The 20170-nt window shown below is 36.4% G+C and overlaps 1 protein-coding gene across 7 annotated transcripts; it reads left to right on the forward strand.

Moving 5' to 3' along the window:
• The first annotated feature begins 45 nt into the window (after positions 1-45).
• LOC110375878 (calcium-binding protein E63-1) lies at positions 46-20102 on the forward strand. 7 transcript variants are annotated; one of them, XM_049838442.2, is made up of 8 exons: positions 77-201; positions 528-685; positions 5860-5892; positions 9339-9426; positions 14901-15044; positions 18314-18446; positions 18745-18893; positions 19069-20102. In XM_049838442.2, the coding sequence occupies exons 3-8, from the start codon at positions 5863-5865 to the stop codon at positions 19089-19091; spliced, it is 567 nt and encodes a 188-aa protein (XP_049694399.1). In that variant the 5' UTR covers positions 77-201; positions 528-685; positions 5860-5862; the 3' UTR covers positions 19092-20102. The 7 variants fall into 7 exon arrangements, with proteins under 7 accessions (XP_021189832.1, XP_049694399.1, XP_021189835.1 ...); XM_021334157.3 differs by lacking the exon at positions 528-685 and having other exon boundaries at positions 46-201; XM_021334160.3 differs by lacking the exon at positions 77-201 and having other exon boundaries at positions 497-685.
• The last annotated feature ends 68 nt before the right edge of the window (positions 20103-20170 follow it).

Below are 20170 nucleotides of genomic sequence, written 5' to 3' on the forward strand. Positions count from 1 at the left end.
GCCAAAACGTAGCGACAACAGACAGGTGGGAGCGGGCAGCGGGCAAGCCGCGCGGTTTATGTAACGCGAGGGCGCCAGTCGGCAGTGCTCCGCGCCGGGGCACAGCGCGCCATGGACCGGGCGAGCGGCAGCCCGCCGCCCAGCCCGCCCGCGCAGACCGGCTTCAGCGCCTTCTGCAGCGCGCTCTCCGACACGCTCTCGGTACGTAGTCGCACACACCTACACACAACACACATTTATTCTTTATGACACCTCGCCACCGCCAAAACGTATTTTGGCGCCAATTCGTTTAATCCGTTCTCGATAAATTACGAGAATCGAAGATGAGTGTCCCGTTGCGCTCTATTTTGAGGCGCACGTGGTCCTCAGGGTCGACGAGCGAGGCCTTGGCGTCCGCCGCTGGACATCAGTGAGGAATCAGAATAAAAGTCATGGAGGGAATAAAAAATATAAACAAGTTTATTATTAGAGTGCTCGTTGAGGCCGGGTCGCACGGTCGCGATTTGTCCGATGGCTGTGATCTACAGAAATACCCGCGCATTAAACGGCCGCCTGGTGCGACGTACAAAGCCGCGCGACACCGCACTCTGCTCCTTCAGCAACCTTGCGGCCACCACCGGCACCACTTGTGCGCGCCCGCTGCTCGCGTCGCGCTTCGCTCCACTCGCCTCGCTCCAAGCCATAGGTACTCCACTAATATATCGCACTCAAGCTACTCTAACCGATGGCACTTCCCTATTTACAACTAAACACCACAAATAACTAATGGATTTGTTGCTATTTGAAAGTGTTGGTGATTTTTTGGAAACCCTGTGTTGTGAATTGATACAGTGACCAAGCAGCATCGGACAATATGTCAGTTTTGACGAATAATTTGGAAGATAATACCGTGTTGAAATTGTTAGCCGGCTTTCTGCTCAGTGCGGTTTGTTTATCTGTACGGATGCGGCGAGCCGGTGTCTGAGCCGGGTGACCGAAGCTATTTCAAATAGTAGAGGTGTGCGATTTCTTATTTACTTATTTTATAACTTTATTTATGGTTAACCATAACTTTATTGCTTATTTAATTTATTTTTTTCAATCAGTTCACCAAAAAATGCTTACTTATTTTTTAAAGATAACTCTATCTTTATGAGTTTTTTATTCTTGAACATTATTAACCTTCTTACCAAGAAGAACATTCTGTAACAATAGTCAATATTATTGGATAAGAGGCAGTAATTTCGGTGAAATAATCAGTGTATTCACAATGTGTATGAAAGAGGGCTTGATTATAATGAGCACGTGTAAGTATGTAAGACAATGTTCGCATGTGGTGTGGGTACACAGGTACACGGGTGTAGGTAGGTGTCGTGGTGCAAGGTTGGTCCACCGCGGCAACTGTTTGACCGCATCGATCGGTGACGTGCCACCCTGCCTTTACGCGCTTTCTTCAATCAACATAAAGAACTTCCGATAAAACATAAAACTTTGCCACTTTACACTCCTATATTCCCCTACACAGTTATGTAAATATGTTAATTTTATCGTGTGTATAATTATTACAACAGTTTGTATGCTAATAGCGCTTTTGCATTAAAATTCGTGCAGTCAGGCATTTAGAACTAAATTGAGTGTTTACAGAATGTTCAAGAAATCGATATTCGCGCGGTAAGTGTCAAACTATTTTCAATATAGTGGAAGGTTATGTGGGATTTAAGCAGTTGCCGCCAAATGATAGCTTTTATTACGGTATTTTGTGAAGATGCATGCATAACGTTGCGTTAGGAAAAATAGAAAATTGTGTAAAAATGTACTCAAAGTGTTCTTCGCGGTGACTAAGAACATTACTTGCACTTGGTGCAGCTGCAGCCATTTGTCCCGGAGCAAACATCAATGCACTATTATATAAGCGTACTCTATACGTTCAGCAGACAAGCTTTGTAGGAAAACATCGTGAACAAAACAAGTTACATATCGACCTCCTTGAAGCAAACGTGATCATCAATACTTTGGCTCATGCTTGGGTCTTCTTAGTATGAGAAGAGGACCTTTTTCCTAACTAAATTAATTCTCCTGAGAATGCAGATAGTAACATCACATGAATCGCGAGTTAAGACCAATCGTTGAATAAATTAGCTCTAAACAATACAATTACAACGACAAGCTATTATATCATTATGTCAGCCGCTTAATCTTTTTAATAGTCTTGCCAACCAGTCCAATTAGCATTGAACTAGCAATAGCGATTTATTCATATAATATGTACGGTACACATATTTACTCGTTATAACCTATATTATTTACTGTTTACATGTATTTAAGTGCTCTTTGGGTCGATGCAAGACTTTTATTCTATACATCTTTGATATTCGGTCGTTTGAACAACCAATTAATATCAAATGTTCATTTTCTTCTCGAACTCTAATGCATGTTTAAGTTCGTATATAAGCAAAGCTGTAGCCCGTAGCATGCGGCGTAGCACATCTCGTAGCAGTTTTGGGGGACTATAAAATGGTCAGAAAACAGTTACTACGAAATCACTGATTATTTCCTGTCGGTAGCAATGAAAGTTAAAATATTCCTCAGTATATGTCTTTCAGTTAGAATTATATCTTACATTATATTAAATAAAACACGTGTTTTACAAAGAAAGCACATTCTATGCACAATGTAACATCATATTTTTGCATGCAACCAGCTATAATGTTACGTATGAAAATAATAACGATAGCGATAAACTACGAGTACGTTGCCTCTTTCTCTTACAATATAAGAGCAGGAAATAATGTAGCCAACTAGAACTCTCAGCGTCTGAAAGTGTAAATGATCACCCACATTCTTATTCGATGTCTCAAAGCATAAAAACATTTTAAAATCAAAGTGATTTATGTTGCGGATTCCCGAACATTAGTTTTTAGGGTTTCGCATAAAAGAATTCATTAATTAAATCCTCGTGGTTTGAACAAAGTTTCGGCTGTCTGTTGTGAACTAAATAACACATTTCAGTATATTTCATCACTCACTACAGTGTTTTAACTGTTGATGTCAAAGAAGTCAACACCAATTTTTTCATTAAATAGTATCTCCGACGTAGAATTTTAATTCGTAGGCCTCTAGCTCGTAGGCCCTCTACGCCGTAGACCTTCTACGCCGTAGACCCTCGATACCGTAGTCCCACTACGTCGTAGACGACACTTCCGTAGTCTACGGAATCAAAACGAGTACCTATCCCATTCGCACTTGGCCGCTTTTTGTAGTAATACTCAAAAGTGTGTGGCATCTGTTTAGCATTTAAATTATGATTTCAGATAATGTGAAGATTTTTTCATTTGGCCTCACTTCATTCGTTGTGGATGAACCTTTTTAAAAATTGCGTAGGATTTGTTATGTTGAGCTGAATCCAAATTGGTCACAAGAGAAAGAAACACGCGTGTCTGTAAAACTGAAGATAAATAACTTGTATTAGTAAGTCGTTACCGGTTGTGCAGTGGGAATAGCAATTGGACAGTGTTTCGTATCAGCCGGTACACTTCGAACATTATAAATAGAAAATAGAGAACACAATCGGGGAAGTCGGCCACTGCTCCTGCTATTTCTGATCGGAACTTGTCCCGAAATCAAGAACACGGCCAGGTTAACGGCAACTAGTTGAGTATGAATGTGCGCTGTCATTGGGGTCACGTCATGTTCCGGAACATACGTGTCGGGTTACGGCGGTTCGCCAATTTCGTAAGTCCTTTACTCTTACATTTTATTTTACAACAAAATTTCAACCTCTGCGGCTTATTTTTTGTGGCTTATTATGCATGAAAATTTGCTCTATTTCGTAAAAAATATAACAGTATTAAAGTACTTAAAATTCATGAGGTACCCTCTGTTATACGCGATAAGTAATCTCGGTGCGAGTAAAAGTTCAAAAACCTTTGGAATATCAATGGCGTTCATAAGTTCGATCAATTAGGAGACCGCCAGCTATCTGAATAACAATGATCAGCTCCTTGTGCGATAACCTTGACCTACATGTGTCAGAGGTCGTTGACATCTGGTTTAGCGAGAAATAACTATATCTTCTAATATTAGAACATATATATCGCAATATTAGTGATCAAAAATACGCTTGACGTGTTACGGCATACAAGAATAAACTCACAGCAATAAACATTTTGAGTAGAAAATGATGCAAGCTTACATAGCGATGTAACCAGAGTAAAAGTACATTACAAAAAATAATATAGAGTAGCATTTCGTGATTTTGGTGCAATAAATCAGAAAATTCATAAACAGCGAGCGGGAAGCGTTGCTATAGGTGCTACTAGCGTATTTTATATATAATCTCTTCGAAGTCTATTTTGGAAAAACGCCAATTTAAAAAGCAAGGTAATAGGTATATACCGAGAGTAGTGACACTGTAGAATATTATAGGCTCAGTAGCCATGACAATATTTTTGTTTACTCTAAATATTACCGGCAACTTTAAACTTTAGCGAATCGTCTACGTATTTTAATTTTATCAGTCTCAAAATTAACTAAAGAAAATAGACTTGTTACGTTGAAACCTAGTTTCGACCTAGTAAACGGACAATTATTTTAATTCAGCAGGTGCGTAAAGTAATTATACTTTTTCATCTTCTTCTTTTTATATTTTTAAAGCTTTTCTGTTATACTGTAGACAGTACAATTGAACATTTAAGTATTTATTTAGAAGGTTCGCCAACAATTGTTTACATCTTTCGGTAAAAACACACGCTCAAGGTATATAAATTAACAGTGCAATTTTTGACGAATTAATTATTATTTAAAAAGAGTCTAGTAATTAGAAGAATTTTATTCAATTAAGCATTTAGATAAAGAGAATAGACGTCCCTAAGATCACATAATTCGATTAGTCAGATAATTTTGACGTGCAAGAATTTTATCCTAATTAAAGAAAACTCAGAAGGGTATTGACTTCAGTTATATTGTTATGACACCTAGCGTGTTTTGAATTATTTGAAAATAAGTATTTATTTTGTTGTTATTCTCTTTAAAAAACCAGCGTTAGTCTTGACGTTTGATCGCGATATAAAACGTTTTACATTGGGTCGAAACACGCGAGCTAAATCCAACTAACTATTGATGAACTTTTAATGCTACAGAGGTTAAATACTAAGAAATATACTTTGATATATTTCTATGAAAATATAATCTATTCTAGGATATATTAATTCGGTCTGCTTGAAAATATGAGTGGGATTACGATCGAATAACAATCGAACGACGAAAACAATTGAGAAAGAAAAATATTATTTTCTCGGATAGGATTAGCCAATTATTAGAAACGCAGTGTTTACAAATAATTTCGAGAACAGCAATCTCGTGATTCAACAATAATGTTTTTTTAATCATTACTAATCTCTCTTAATTTTTGTTAAAAACATGTTTTCTTGGATTTTCCGAGAATGCAGAGCTTTTGAGAACTATTATAATTTCTAATTAGAAAACAACGAATATTGATAAACAATAAATCACTTCACAAATAATTAAAGTAGTTCAAAAGTGTTAAATCAAGTCAGTATTTCTTAGCTAGTACGTGAGTAATAGAAAACTCGTTAGGAAAGTTACTCACTGGCTCATTTTGTTAGATAAGGACACTTGTAATTATTTTAACCATTATTCTAACTTGGTATGTGTCACTTTTGTGCAGTAATTATATGTACATAGTAGGTAACATTCGGCTGACGTGTTAAGACGAAATATAGAGCCTTTAATATAAAACTAAATATTAGGAGTTGATCAGTGTGAAAGGAAATGTTTGTGAGAGCAGATTTGTTGTGATTGTAAATCTTGTAAGATTTGTAATGAATATATGAAGTTATATCAGTGTTTCTATCTTTACAGGGGATGGCAACTACGTCGAGAAGCAGGAGAAAAGTAAGTTTTTTTTAAATAACTAATTTTATAAATAGTTTCACTCATATTTATCAATCTTATCACTCGAATTATGCTGTACTAGATAAGTAGGTTTTTTAAATTATTGAATTTAGGCTTTAGGGTCATGTGTACAATAAGTTAGTTTATTGTTGTTTTTCATTTCGATCACATACACACCATCGCCATAACATTAGCAATGAGTCTCAATGAATATAGATTTTCCTACTGTTCAGTGCATCTATGATGCCTTATTCGTGTTGACTTGTTTACACATCGTTTTACTGAACTTCATCCCTGTCTATACCTACCTACTGGTTACTCTGCTGAGTTTGTTTTGTAAAACTTTGCGAAGGTTGCTACGTAACGTAAATAAGAACAAATATACTTACTGGCAGCGTCAGAGTCGTATTTTAATGTTTAGTGCGGTTTCGCCAAGAATCCCTGGAGGACATACCTATGACATTTGTCTGTTTGCCTGAAATGTTGGGAATCTTTCAAAGCGTCGCTCACGCCGCGCCGCGCCATCGGGGGTCCCAAGTATGCCTCGTATGTTTGCGAACATTTCACAACTATGTCATTTGAAGCATTCCGCACCGGCTTTGGTAATTTATTTGAAGCTTTTGAACCGCTCAGCTTGTGAACTGGTGCCTCGTTGTAACATGGGGTAACCGTGTGCCATTTAGTAAAGAGTGACTAGCTGAACGTGGGCTTGATGACGATGACCTTTTACATTATCTTGTAATATTAGTGGCGGTCGCTGGCCGCAACACAATGAAGCTATTTAAAGGTCGCCAATGTTTATATAAATACGTTTGATCTATTAGCAGTAATTTATTTTTATTCAGAGCATCTGATAAACGATGTAGTCATGTATCTGTCAGGCAGTCGTTTAATTTAGCAAACGTATAATAGAGTGCCGCCCTACGCTGAATGCCAAATCAAACAAGAATTCTCATTATCAGAAAGCTCCAGCACTCAAGGCGCTTTGTCTATTTGTTGTGAAGTCCGCACAATTGGGTCAATGCGGCTCAATCACTTATGTTATAATTATTCATGAACAATTATTTTCGAGCGCATCATACCATCTGTGATGTATTGGGAAAACTGTTTTATTTTTAGGACGGCCTTGTTTAGATACAAGTGAAAACAATTAAACGAGTTGATTTAACGTGTTCTTTGAAGCGTGCTTTGATGCACGTCGGCTACTCATCTCAATGGGCGATACATCACAGCGCGGTTTATTTACCTACAGAAGTTGGGCATGTCACATTTTTTCACAAAGCGAGAGGTGTTTACCGGGCGCGTCGCGAGTTGATGCCGTGCCAAGCGCGACACGAGCTATTTCAATGCGAACTGCGCGCGGTCACACTCGCACTCCACCGCTTTATACTACTAATCTCTCTATCAATCGTTACGTATTTATTTTTATAAAGCAATATTACAAAAAATACAAATCTTAGGTAAAGATTGGGGTCAATGTTAGCGAGCTTTGGTTCTTTTCCTATCCGTTATTATGATTTACGATAAATATTATCAAGTCATAAAAATTTTACTGCCGCAATATTCAAATAAAAATTTAATTTGCTGAAGATCGCAGTTTCCCAATCATGCTTAGGTTCTGTTGAAAGTGTGGTGTAGGAGTGCTTTGTATGTCTTATATTTTTAATTAGGTCGTCACAATTCACCTAGTAGGTACGATTTGGCATGGTTATCGGCCAATATGAACAAATTGGCATCAGCGCTGTGATCACGCGCAAGCTATGTCAAGGTTGCACGGAAAACCTAATTCTAATTTACTGTAAACAGTTCATTATTGTTAATATTGGCCCAAAAGCAGATTGAATGGAAATTACCACCAACCTTAGACATCAACTAATGGACGCTGAAAGCTGAAATTTATACGTGCTTGCGTTTTATATCTGAAATTGAGTTCATTCTTAATGGACAGACGCGCGTATCTTTTATTTTGTGCTATTATTTCTGCTTTCATTTTCTTCCCTTGTTGCATATCTTAGAAGGAGTTTACTCTGTAATTCAACTAAATATTTTGATTTGTATGGACAGAGGATTACATTATCCTACAGATAAGTAGTAGATAAAGAGTGTAATATCAATAAATCCTGTATGTATCTCTACTGTGACAACATAATTGATCAGAAACCGCTAGTTTACTTATCTAATATATTATATGCATGTGGATCCAGAAAGATTCATTGTCCAATATAAGTATAACGTCCTTACTTTAAGTGAATCTTTAAAACTGCAGAAACAATAAAAACCTCCAACAATACATATAAAAGTTAAGTAGATAATGTATCATATCTAGCAGTTACGTTCACTTCGAGGTCCCGGAAGCGCCCCGCTCTCGTCAGGGCTCCTGCACCACGTTATGTAAAACTCTCAGAAGGTTCCTCTCAACTTACGTAGTTACGCGCTTTATGTCGAGGTTAACCTGCATACTTCATGGATAGTTCACGAACTGTGTACATACTTGGATGAAAAGCGTAACACTAACTTACAGAATCTAACTAAAACATGTGGGTAGGTAGTTAATGTGCGGTTTTATATGCTAAAGTAGAAGTTTTAGGATGTTTACGAAACAAAGAAAATGATCATATGATATTGGTGTGTGTATTATATTGGCTTGTATATGTACCAGCGATAGCAAAAGTCTTTAAAGATGATTTAAATAGATGCAAATGATATTGTGTGTCATTTAATTGGCATGGCTCACCTGTGTACTTAGCAATCTCGAGGGACAACATCTGTATCAACAAAAACAAAGTTGTATTTAAATTATTGTTTTGGCAGATACCTGCTAATTCTATCAGTCTTTGGAAATTCATTAGGACTCACTATGATCTTGATTCTAAACGTTTTCACACCTATTTACGTTACGTATCAATTAACATTGTATATAGGAAGTATATGCAGGTATGATGTTGTGGGCAGGTAGAAGCATCGTAGTGGCGAGCCAAACGCAGTAGTAATGTGTTACATTTAAAGATCACAATGGTAATGACATGTTCCTATAAATAGTGCCCCGTCTGCCACCGCCAGAACAGTCCATTTCTCTACGTCGAGTACATCCAGAGCCAGCGTCAGCGACGTTTCTATAACCACCATGGCCGACGTGACTCACGTAGGTCCCATCACCCCCATTTCATTTTTCACAAATTTTACGCCACGCTTAGATAAACTTATTATTATTTTCCCTAGATAAGCACGCTTTATTGATCAGACAATAGTCCGATAAAACGAATGACAAGATTGATAACGCCAACAAATTGATAAAAAAATCAGTATCAGTTAGCATTATTTTCTTACATTACTTGTTAATAAACACTGTGCGGTGACAGTGCAGACGGACTTTGCAGAAATTATATTGTGAAATATTGTGATAAGTCGTGTGTATGTCTGATAACAGTGCACTGTTTGATCCACAGACGGAGGATGAGAAAAAGAATAAGAAGAAACAGTCGCCCGTGGACGACCGGCCCGTAGTCCCGGCACCCAGTGAAGCTATGCTCAACAGTAAGTAGAATACCCATTTACATTTTAACCGGGTATCTAAAACCAGTTTTTTAAAGTCATGAATCGATTCCTAAATCGGGGAGTCGTTCTAAAATAGGAATGTAGTGTACCCAATTTATCATTCAAATGCTTTGTAGTTTTAGCTTCACTCGCAACACGGAAAAGACACTTTACAAATTGCCAGTAATCCTCAAACGTAAAACTCTCAGTAATTTTTCAGGCGGAATTATTTCATGTCAGTGGGACAGTATCTATCTGTTTTTTGTGTGATGCTTCTTGGACATGTTCATTTAAAAAAATGTCGTAAAGTTTTCTGTGACATTATATATTTTGTAGATTTTATTAGAAGTCCCTCATATAACTTGATACTTTAATTGATGTTTACATTTTTTCGCTTCATGATTGTCATAAAAATGTGTGTTTGGGCTAATTGTATGATCGATTGATCCGCCCACACTCCTGGCTAGCTGGCTATATGTCTGCATCACCGGTTCTGCCAGTGTGTGGCTCAGGGCATTGTTTACCTTTGTCTTGTTTGACATCAATCAGAACTATTGTCGTCATTTCCACGAATGTCCGTTACATTGCTTAGTTTTTGCAGGCTATTATTATTTCTTTGTTTACTTTTTCTTTTATTAGAACTTTTTCAAAGACGCTTTCCTACTTTTTTTAACGAGGACAACATATTTTCTTTAACTGAATCACCGAACAAAGGGTTTTTTTTAACTTGTCCTTGGTCGATAAAAGTGATGACGACATGGCTGGAATCTTATCAGTTGCAACGCCAAGAGGAAGACTCACGTGTAATTTATTTCATTGTCACTGGCTATCTAGTGTTTGTTGATCATTCAATGACTTTAAAGAGAGATCTGAGATGATTATATAAATTAAAACCCAGTGATGCGATTCATAATTCAAATAAAAACGCTACGGAGAAATGAATTAATCTAGTCGGTACATTTTTGACATCGGTAATGCAATCTGATAATAATAGCCCTTGGCCGATGCATGCGTGTTGTGCACGTGGAGCCAACTACTACTACTGCTATTTAATTGCAATTTTGATGTATGTCACTCTAAATTTCAAGTATTATGCGTGATTTGCTTGAACGTACTTGAACACCCATTCTCCACTTAGAACATAGTAGGTATTACGAGGAAAAATAAGAGGTTTTTCCAAGTCCTTGCGATAACTTTCTAGTGTCTGAGATTCTACGGGACGTTCTTTAAATATTCTTTTAACGCTTGATACCACGGACGCTGACACAAAGTAAGACTTTACAACTCACTTTGCCAGTAAGAAAGTTTCACAAAGATGAAACTTTCCAGTGGTAATCCCGTTGCCAATTACAGCATTTGTATGGTCTTGTTTCTGTCCTATAAACGTATACTTACTAATAAAGCCGCAGGTTTCATGACATGTAGTTATTGATGAACCTAAAAACTATTGTTCGGAATTGTATACTGAAGTACTAGGTAAGTCTAGTATCAAATAATGAGTAGGTAACTGTCATTACAAGAATCAACCTTCGTTACCTACATTTCAAAATGCTCCTAATAATCTTCTGTCCTGTCTATTTGAGCCGAGGCTTAATTCTCGTGAAACACCATCATTGTAATTTTACTACTTTTACTAGTATTTTTTAGTGAGTTGCACCATATAACGATAACCAAACCGTAACCAGACGATGAATTGGTCAAATCGGTGATTAGACCTGAAAATGGTTTGGTTAACGTTATAGCTAAATGGTGCAAAGCACCGTTAATCTCAGCTGCTGTTCGGATTTGGTTAAACGACAGTTTTTCCTTGTATATGTGACAAAATAAGGGCGTGTTTTCTTTCTTGCAAATAGGTGTGACCAACCTATCTATGTACGAAACTTCGTTCCGTTCACCTTTAATCTATCAACAGCTTCGTTGAAATTGATGACGCATTGAGTAATTGGCTTTACAAAATCTTCGTCATCGCCTTTTGTAGTTTTACCTTCACGGAAAGTTTTATACGAACATTGTAATTTTTTCAAACATTTGCAATCTTTTATGAAACACCCATTGAATTTCAAAGTAATATATTTTCTTCAAACAACAGGTTTTTTATTAAAAACTGTTATTAACCTTCATAGATAAGCTTATATGAAATTGTATAGCCTGAGTCTTTGGATCCCCAATATACTCGTTATTATAAGCCCTTGATCATTAGTTAGTTTTCACCTTAACGCTATAATGTTAATACAAAATAATATACTCAGTAAGCATCCAAGTTAGTCATAAAAATACATATGTTTAATAACACATCAAATCTTCTGGCATAAGAGCGTAATATCAATCAAAATGTTATCTGCAACTGCAAATATTTGTATGTCACATGTACGTACGTAAATTTATAGTCTGCTCGCTCTATAAAATATTCAAACATAAATATACAAAAACAAATGTAACTCAAGATTCTGAAAGGATATAGGTAAATGGAAATAAAAATAGTTCAGAAAATTCTAATACAGATTTTCATTTTAACGTTCTACATACTGAACACAGCTTCACGAAGAGCCACTTAAAATTACCGATATTGTTACCGCCACATGTATCTTCACTACAATACTAAGAACATTACAGCATCTGCAATACTAGGAACGTTTAAAATAATCAACTAAATCAAAGAAAATGAGGCGAGTCACGAAAAAATCTCGTTCGTAGAACGTTGTATAGGTGTGGGATATTTCTGTCGGTGTGGTGATGCGCCGGGAATAATACACTGTTTAGAGTTACACTGGTCATTATCACCGAACATTCCTTCATAATCTTTATTCTAATTGAACAATCGCTAAGCGGTTTGACTTTTACGATGTACTTCATTTTCACTATGTCATTTTGAGCGGCGTTTGCGTACGCGCGTACCGCAACCACGCCACGGCGATATTCAATATTCATTCATATAAATTACCTATACTGAAGATACAGAAATAATCTTTTATATTTTTAAACAGCTACATTCTACCTACATGATTGAAGTTATAAATGTGTGTAAAAGTAGTATACATGTGCCTGCATTATCGCGTAAATAAATTAATGCCGTAGAAAAAAAGTGCTAGCGATTTGTAGGAGAAAGAAAATGTATTTGTGGTAATGAAAAATGTTTAGGTAAAACTGTAAAAATCTTCAAGCACAGATTCTTCAAGTGTAGAAATGTAATAATTTTTAAAAGTTAGCGGAAACCAAAAACACAATGAAATATGTTCGTAGTAAGCAGCTATTGTTAATTGTCAGTCGAGCAAAGTTTTAACAGTCTAATAATAAAACAAATGTTTTCTTTAATGCGCATTAGTTCTTATTTTTAACTAATATATTTTTATACGTGGAATGCAAAGAGGATGTGATAATGATTGTGTACAAATGACTCATAACATGCTATGAATAGCTATACGCTTTCTAACTCCAGTTTTTGAAAATCACCATCATTTATTCAATTTATTATTAACATATGTTTTTTAAACTTTTTCCGCCAAATACACAGCAAATCCATTTAAATACGTTATTATTGTACCGGGTATTTTGGTGCAAAAACAGAATACAAGGCAGAGATAATTTATTAATGTCGAAAGTGGCTACAGGCCAAAGGACCTTGATCAATATCAATGTTCCTTGTTTGGTGGGATGCTCTTCCATTATACATGTTTCAGGAACGCCATTTTGGGGGAAAATAATTAAAAAACCCCGACTTTACACTTGGTAGTTGCTTCCGTAAGAATAACATACCTCAGTAACTTCTGTAAGTTGTAAAAATTACTGTGAGCAACTTACGAATGGGTTTAATATTTTTTTATAATTAGGTAAGTTGATTTCGTAAGCAAAACTTACAGTTGTAAAGGCGGCCAAATGTTTACAAGAATTCTAAGTCGATTCTCTATGAGCCTGCCATATAATGTTTTCTTTTCTTAGCTGTTATCTAGATAGCGATGGCTCAAAATAATTTAGTGCTGAGATAAAACAGTACACGTAATATTGTTTAATCTTCAGTCAATATTGGCGGGTATGTATATGACGAGACGAGACGACAATTTTAGTAAAAACATGTCGTAGATAGTGGTAGTACACGTAGATAAAATTAGTGATAGCTGTAAGATGTGCTCGAAACACGTGTGACAAATTATAACGAACAAAAGAGTTTATTGTTAAGTTCAAAAGTAATTAAATTGTAATGGCTTTCAATAAGGGCAATGAATTCTGTGAGTATGCTATCTATCTATTAAAATTACGAATTAAAGTTAAGATCTCTGTTTATAAAACACGCTAAACAGCTCAACGTCTAAAAGTATATACCTAGATATATACTTTAACTATAGTTAAACAGGATAATATGTTAATCTGGATATCTTAGCCTAACCCAGAAATTACCTCAACTTCCGTACAGTAGCTATAGTAATTTTAGTAACATTTGCGGTGTAGTTTTTCTTCACGTTATTTACTTTTCCTTGTCTACGGTCGACATCAGACCTACATTTGTGTTGTGTACACGAGTAATGGATTCAGGCAGGTACCTACATGCCCTTAACTTTTTATGTGCCATATTTTCTGCGAGTCAAAACGTAACGTTTTTATTTCCCTTACCTGAAATTTCTGAATTAATCTCAAGCATTGTCTGCGAGGAGACTCATAACTCTGACGAAATATAATTTCAGGTGCATATTAAATAATGGTGGCTTTGCTCGCGATTTTCTCAGTTTCTTCGTTAAGAATGCTTGAGTATACAAGATTGTTTACGGTTCAATTAGGTCCAGAGACTTAATTGCTACTTGAAATCTTATACTAATAATTATAGCGGCTTTATGTAAGAATACGTAGCCGGCGCTGTTGCTACGCGTTTTGTTACTTGAAGCGAAAAGTGCTACGGCGTAGCATTGTTTTACTAGCACAAGTTTTTAATTTGTTTACGTTTATTGCATGTTGTATTGAAAATGTGTACATACCAATCTATATGTTGGAAATGCTGTAATGTTTTCCATATACGTTTGTAGCGTTCAGTTCTGCCTATAAAATTCGACCCCACCCGGAAATGTCTGCAAAAAGGGGTTGTGTTGTAACTCAATGGCTTCCAGCTACAATATTTTAACATTGGTGTTCCATTTTTCTGAATGTATCACGGAACACTTACATCATAAGAGATGTTTTCCGTCCTACTTACTTGTTTGTGCTTTCGAACTATATTTTGAGAAGTTAAAAGTTATTAGTAAATTGGTTGTGCTTGTCAAGTGAGATTTAGTGTTAGTTGTTTCAACTTTGCGCAATCTCTTTTGGTAAACAACGCTTACGGCAAGGCTGTTTTTCGTCAATTACTCAATTTATTTTCATGCTCAAATTCAAGAATATTTTTTTTATTCAGGTGTTTTATAATAAGAAAGTGAGAATTATATGTCTACCTTTTGAAGGGTGCTTCTAAGTATAAAGCTCCAACTGACTTTTTAAATCCATTGTTTCAGATTTGCGCACTGCGTTCGGCCTGCTGGACCGAGACAGTGACGGACACGTCACACCAGCCGAGCTGCAGTTCATGCTGCGGAACCTCGGCATCACGGTCAGCGACGACCTCATTGGCGAGCTCATCAAAGACGCCAGTAAAACTGGTCAGTACCCTTTGTCTTTAAAGTACAGCATATTGGGCTTATGTATAGTGTTTGTCACTAATATAAAGTAAGCAAAGGCTACGTTTGCATCTGAGTTTTAAGTGATGAGGAAAGTTTCTGGTGTTATCGATTAGAAAGTAGTTTGTATAACAACATAAAGCATGAAGTTCATCATTAGTATGCATATGTAGGTAGCAGGTGGGTTGTGATAATTATAATGAGCCATACTAAACTTAATCTAGCCTTAATCGCACCACATTTGTTTTCTATTCGTACATGATTCCGTTGGCTAGCCAACGCAACCTGCGTCATGAAAATTACGTCCCACGCTCAGCTTGCATGCAAGAAGTCCATCAAACTTGGTAATGTAATGGCGCTGGGCGTAAATCGTTGCCGTTTGTTCGCGAATGACACGCCACGACCGCTACCTGTCGATCATAGCATTCAGACCAGACAGGGCCGTGACTCTCTCTAATATCTACCTAAATGTGAAATAATAAATCACACGTGCTGCTTGGCCGCTACTGTTTACGCATAAGGTGTGACACGCTTGAGTCTATCGGATAGATTTGCTGCAATGATTAGCCAATAAATTCATTAGTCATACTACTGCAATATAATCTAGACACTATTAAAAAGATACGCAAAGTAGATAATCTTGACATAACAACAACAATTGATAAGTGTATCAATGAACTTACTATTATTTAAATGTATGAAGCTTTCTGAAATGAGGCATAAATACGTTTCCAACAAGTTCATTGCTTTAACATGTTGATTCTAATTTATATGCTTAAATAAATATTTATGAGTGATCGTCGTATTTTATGACTCAATAACGTCTAGGAGGCACGCACGGTACTTACATGTTGTGGTTACGCTAAGCTTGAGGCTGACATACCCAAATTCCAGACGATAATGTCATTTATCTAGTCGCAATTTCCTGCGCTCAAATAACCTTGTAACGAACTCGTGAAGAAGGTGAAATCACTAGTTACATAAGTCTGAATAGATTGCAAAGTCGTTTGTTCGTGCATTCGCTTTAAACTTTAAACTACTTTACGGATTTACGCCAGAATTTACGCGGATTCCGTCATAACTTGGGAAATATTTACATAGTTTGTTATGTTGGGCTCTTTAAGTAAATCGATACGTGTGAGTTTCCTAATAGTGCTAAATAGATTGCACAATTTATCTAGCAAGTACGTGGTTTCAATTTAAGTAGCTACTGTATGCATGTTCGTAAGTACTGATGACATCGATTTATATCAAGTCATTAAGTGTCTGTACAAATGCATAAACATACCTGGTGTATATATCTATCTATATGAGTGTTTTGTTTGTACATTGAATAACTGCCAATATAGCACGTGTTTTTGACATCAGTAAAGCTAAGATAGTGCACTGTTTGAAGCTAGCAAATGGTCTGTGATTGTAAATTGTTAGTATCCAAGCGTATCAAGAGCAGATATATGAAATTAAATTACATCATTTTACGTAGGCAGGTACATACCTACACAAGTCGCGTCATATCCGTTTCTACTGAAAGAATGTTGTTATAAAAATATTCAGTGATTATGAAACTTTCAACCACTGTTTGCCTCATTAGAATATAAATTTGCGTGAGCCAGTAAGTTTAACAGTGCGGCATGAATAAACAAAAACTGATTAAATCGATGAGGCAGTTAATGTACAGGGTTATTGTAAAATGGCGTGCTCGCGTAAGGCGGCGAGCTTCCGGAGCGCGACCCTCACCGCGGGGGAGGTTACTTACGTACCTGCGCTTTTACAAGACCTCGTGACGTAATTGATAAAGTTCCACTTGATCACTCACCACTGGAGTGCCTAATTGGCAATAACTTGCTTCATTACTTGGCGTGCCCTCAGATATACAGACTTAACTTTTAGTATAGCGTCGTAAGCTAAGTGATTGACGGCTTTATGGTGCCTAACAAAACTTGTAAATAAAGCTGGCCTTAGTTTTATTGCTAGTAAAGGACGCTATTTCGGTGTATATATTTATTCAAGTAGATTGGACTGGCAGGGTTAACATCACGGAAACAATACAATGTTGCAATTGCACATCTTCAACGTATGTTTACTCGTTTCATTCGTCTTGTTTTGAAGTTATCATTCAAAGTTAAGTCACAAATGGTAGTAAGTAGATGTACATAAGTCCCATTTACAAAGCGAGACAGTTCAGGCCTTCAGGCTGCAATAGCGGAAGCGGGGGCCAGAGCGCCACGCCCGCTCTATCTACCATCACAGCCTGATAATCTCTTGATCCAATCACAATGTACCCGCAAGCCGAGGCGAGGTCAACATTCTGCACACGATACAAAAACCATTAATGCTCTGTGACACGTTTCTACATCGTGATTTATAATATCACTCCAGTATTCAAGTATTACTATGATCAAATAAGCATTTTCTTTAAATAAGAAACATGTTACCTACTTTGAATGAAATGGCTTCGCTGGCAGAAATTCTATACAATAAAGGTGCAGCGGACAGCCACAGGTGGTGCTAAATTCCCTCGTTGTCCTACGTAAGCCTTTACCTTTAAAAGTGCTTGCACATCTGGCACGCTTTGTATAAATTAGAATAAATTACCTACAGCAAATAGAAAATTTAAATGAACGCTGAATTGAGCACGGGATAATTATTTTTGTTTATTAGCAGGAGTGAACAGTAATCTTAGTAAGCAACATAAAAATATATTACGAACGTAAGACTGGCTGCAATAATAAAAATTTATGAATGACGACGTCTGACTTTATGGCTAAACATTGATAATGACTGTTATAATTAACTGTTGGTAATGCTGTGAGCAGAGGGTGAACCGCTGACGTCACGACTTTAACGACTTTCCCTGCCACCGCGTTAATTAAGATTTAACGACTTAAAGCCCTTCTGTTAATTGTCACATAACATTTTGTTACATATTATTTGGGCACGATTTAATATTCACTATAACATTGCTGTGGTGTGGAAATGTCTCGTAAATCTTTATCTGTGACCCTAAAAAGGTTTTCATTTACAGGTAGCTAGGTAGTTATTTGGACTTTCAAAACGTTATTATGGAAAAACATTAAACATGTAACTATGTTTGTAGCTTGAGCTTTACAATGGTAAAACACGCTTCTTCTAACGCGGATTAAATCTAAAATATTATTTACGTTATGATAAGATCGTTGATAACTCCTTACTTACTTTTTAAATTGTTATTTATTTTCTTTGAAATAATACTTTTCTTTTTTTAATTCCAGGTAACGGTCTAATAGATGAGAATGACTTCATGCAGTGGGTGACGAAGATACAAGCCTTACAAGGGCTGGATGTGACGACGAGCGGTGGGGACTCCGAGGAAGAGATCACTAGAGATCTACTCGCAGCATTTAAGTGAGTAACTTACTAACTTAATTAAATATTTTTTTGATTAAATGTGATTGACTTTTGTACTTATGTAAATCAAGCAAGTAAATAAATAAATATATACTTGAGTCTTCCACTGTATATTTAAGTGTCAAAAGAGGAGGCTTTTAGTTTCCATCAACTGAGTACCTAATGCATAAAATCCTGAGCAATATAGACTCATTATCAATATTGACTAGGTGCTTGTAACTCTGTGTATTTCTGAAATTCTGTACCTAAACCAAATATGGTGCAGCATTAGGCAATAATATCTTATTATTTCCAGGGTGTTCGACCGCGATGACAACGGGTACATAACGCGAGACGAGCTCCGGGCAGCGCTGGAGATGATCGGCGAGCCCGTCACCGACGCGCAGCTGAACCAAGTTCTAGCGCTCGGTGACATCGACCACGATGGCAGAATCGACTATGAAGGTACACGTCAACTTTAACTAATTACACTATTTAAAATAACGTTAGTGAGGACGGCCCAAAATTCAGCACTTAACTTTTTTGGCATCAATTTAAAGGGCTTATGCCAAACAAGGGCTACCTAAATAGCGTTAGTAGTTGATACTTTAATGGTAAAGGTTTCTCATTTAATTTGCAGAGTTTGTGAAGATGCTGTTGTAACGTGTACCTCGCTGAACAAGACCTCACTAGATATAATGAGAGATGGTAGTGTTAAAAGACGTGCGGTCGGCGCAGATTGGTCCCTACGTGATCATGTATGTGGATGTCGCTACGATACACGGGCGGTAGTGGGCAACTACTACCAACAACTGTTCATTGTATGCACGGCACCTATATGTTCGCAGATCAAAGTGGAAATGCCCACGTAGCAGTCGACACCTGTTGAAATTGTTGTAAATAGAAGTAATTTTATAATTATTAAAAATAACAAATATCTATTGTAGCATGTAACTAATTTAGGATAGTCAAATTATATAATTAAACATTAATATCATTAAATGATTATATATTTTGCATACGTGATTTGTTTACCAAATAATATCTAACTAATAATAAATGGCCTAAGTGGACTTGATCAGAAATTTTGTAATTTAAAGACATTTCAAAGTAGCAGTTATGCTATTTTACTTGTATTATATTGTAACTCAACTGTTTTAACGAAAAAAAACTACATGTCAGTACAAAGATGCTATAATTTATTTTGCGAAAATTAAATATTTTTAACAACATCGATTTATACATATGTTTAGATTAAGATCTTAGCGAATTAGCATATAGGTAAAGAACCTACATAGATGCCCAGTAATAGAACTTCATGAATGTTATTCTTATTATTTTTTAAAACAGATTCTATACTGCAAACGAAGTTGAAATATAAAGGACTTTTAAATGAGAATATGTAAGTTTTAATTGAAACGCAAAATGTCTACAGTTCGTGTCGACTTGGCTAAAAGCCTCAATTCAGGAACGAAAAGGATTTAACTAGGAAACCTACCTTAGTTTTTTTTTCTGGTTTATTCTTTAAGCAACCTGAAGGGAGAGTGCCAGTCGACACATACCTTTACAGTTACAGTACTAATGAATAAATAATGTTGTAATTTTATGGTTGTGAATGATAAGTTACATCAGAATTGTTATACTTATGAATTAAAGTGGTATGAGTACGGACAAAATATTTATTTTTTAAATATTGATCTTAATTATAGGTATGAAGAGTTTTAACTGAGTAACGTTATGTG

Source organism: Helicoverpa armigera, chromosome 8 (assembly GCF_030705265.1).
Source record: "Helicoverpa armigera isolate CAAS_96S chromosome 8, ASM3070526v1, whole genome shotgun sequence".
In the NCBI taxonomy this organism is placed as follows: domain Eukaryota; kingdom Metazoa; phylum Arthropoda; class Insecta; order Lepidoptera; family Noctuidae; genus Helicoverpa; species Helicoverpa armigera.

Excerpts from the sequence above, each read along its gene's own strand:
- LOC110375878 (XM_021334157.3), top strand. The coding sequence starts at position 112 with ATGGACCGGGCGAGCGGCAGCCCGCCGCCCAGCCCGCCCGCGCAGACC. Across the intron at positions 9,427-14,900 it reads CAGTGAAGCTATGCTCAACA|ATTTGCGCACTGCGTTCGGC; the intron begins GTAAGTAGAATA and ends CCATTGTTTCAG. Across the intron at positions 18,447-18,744 it reads GATCTACTCGCAGCATTTAA|GGTGTTCGACCGCGATGACA; the intron begins GTGAGTAACTTA and ends TATTATTTCCAG.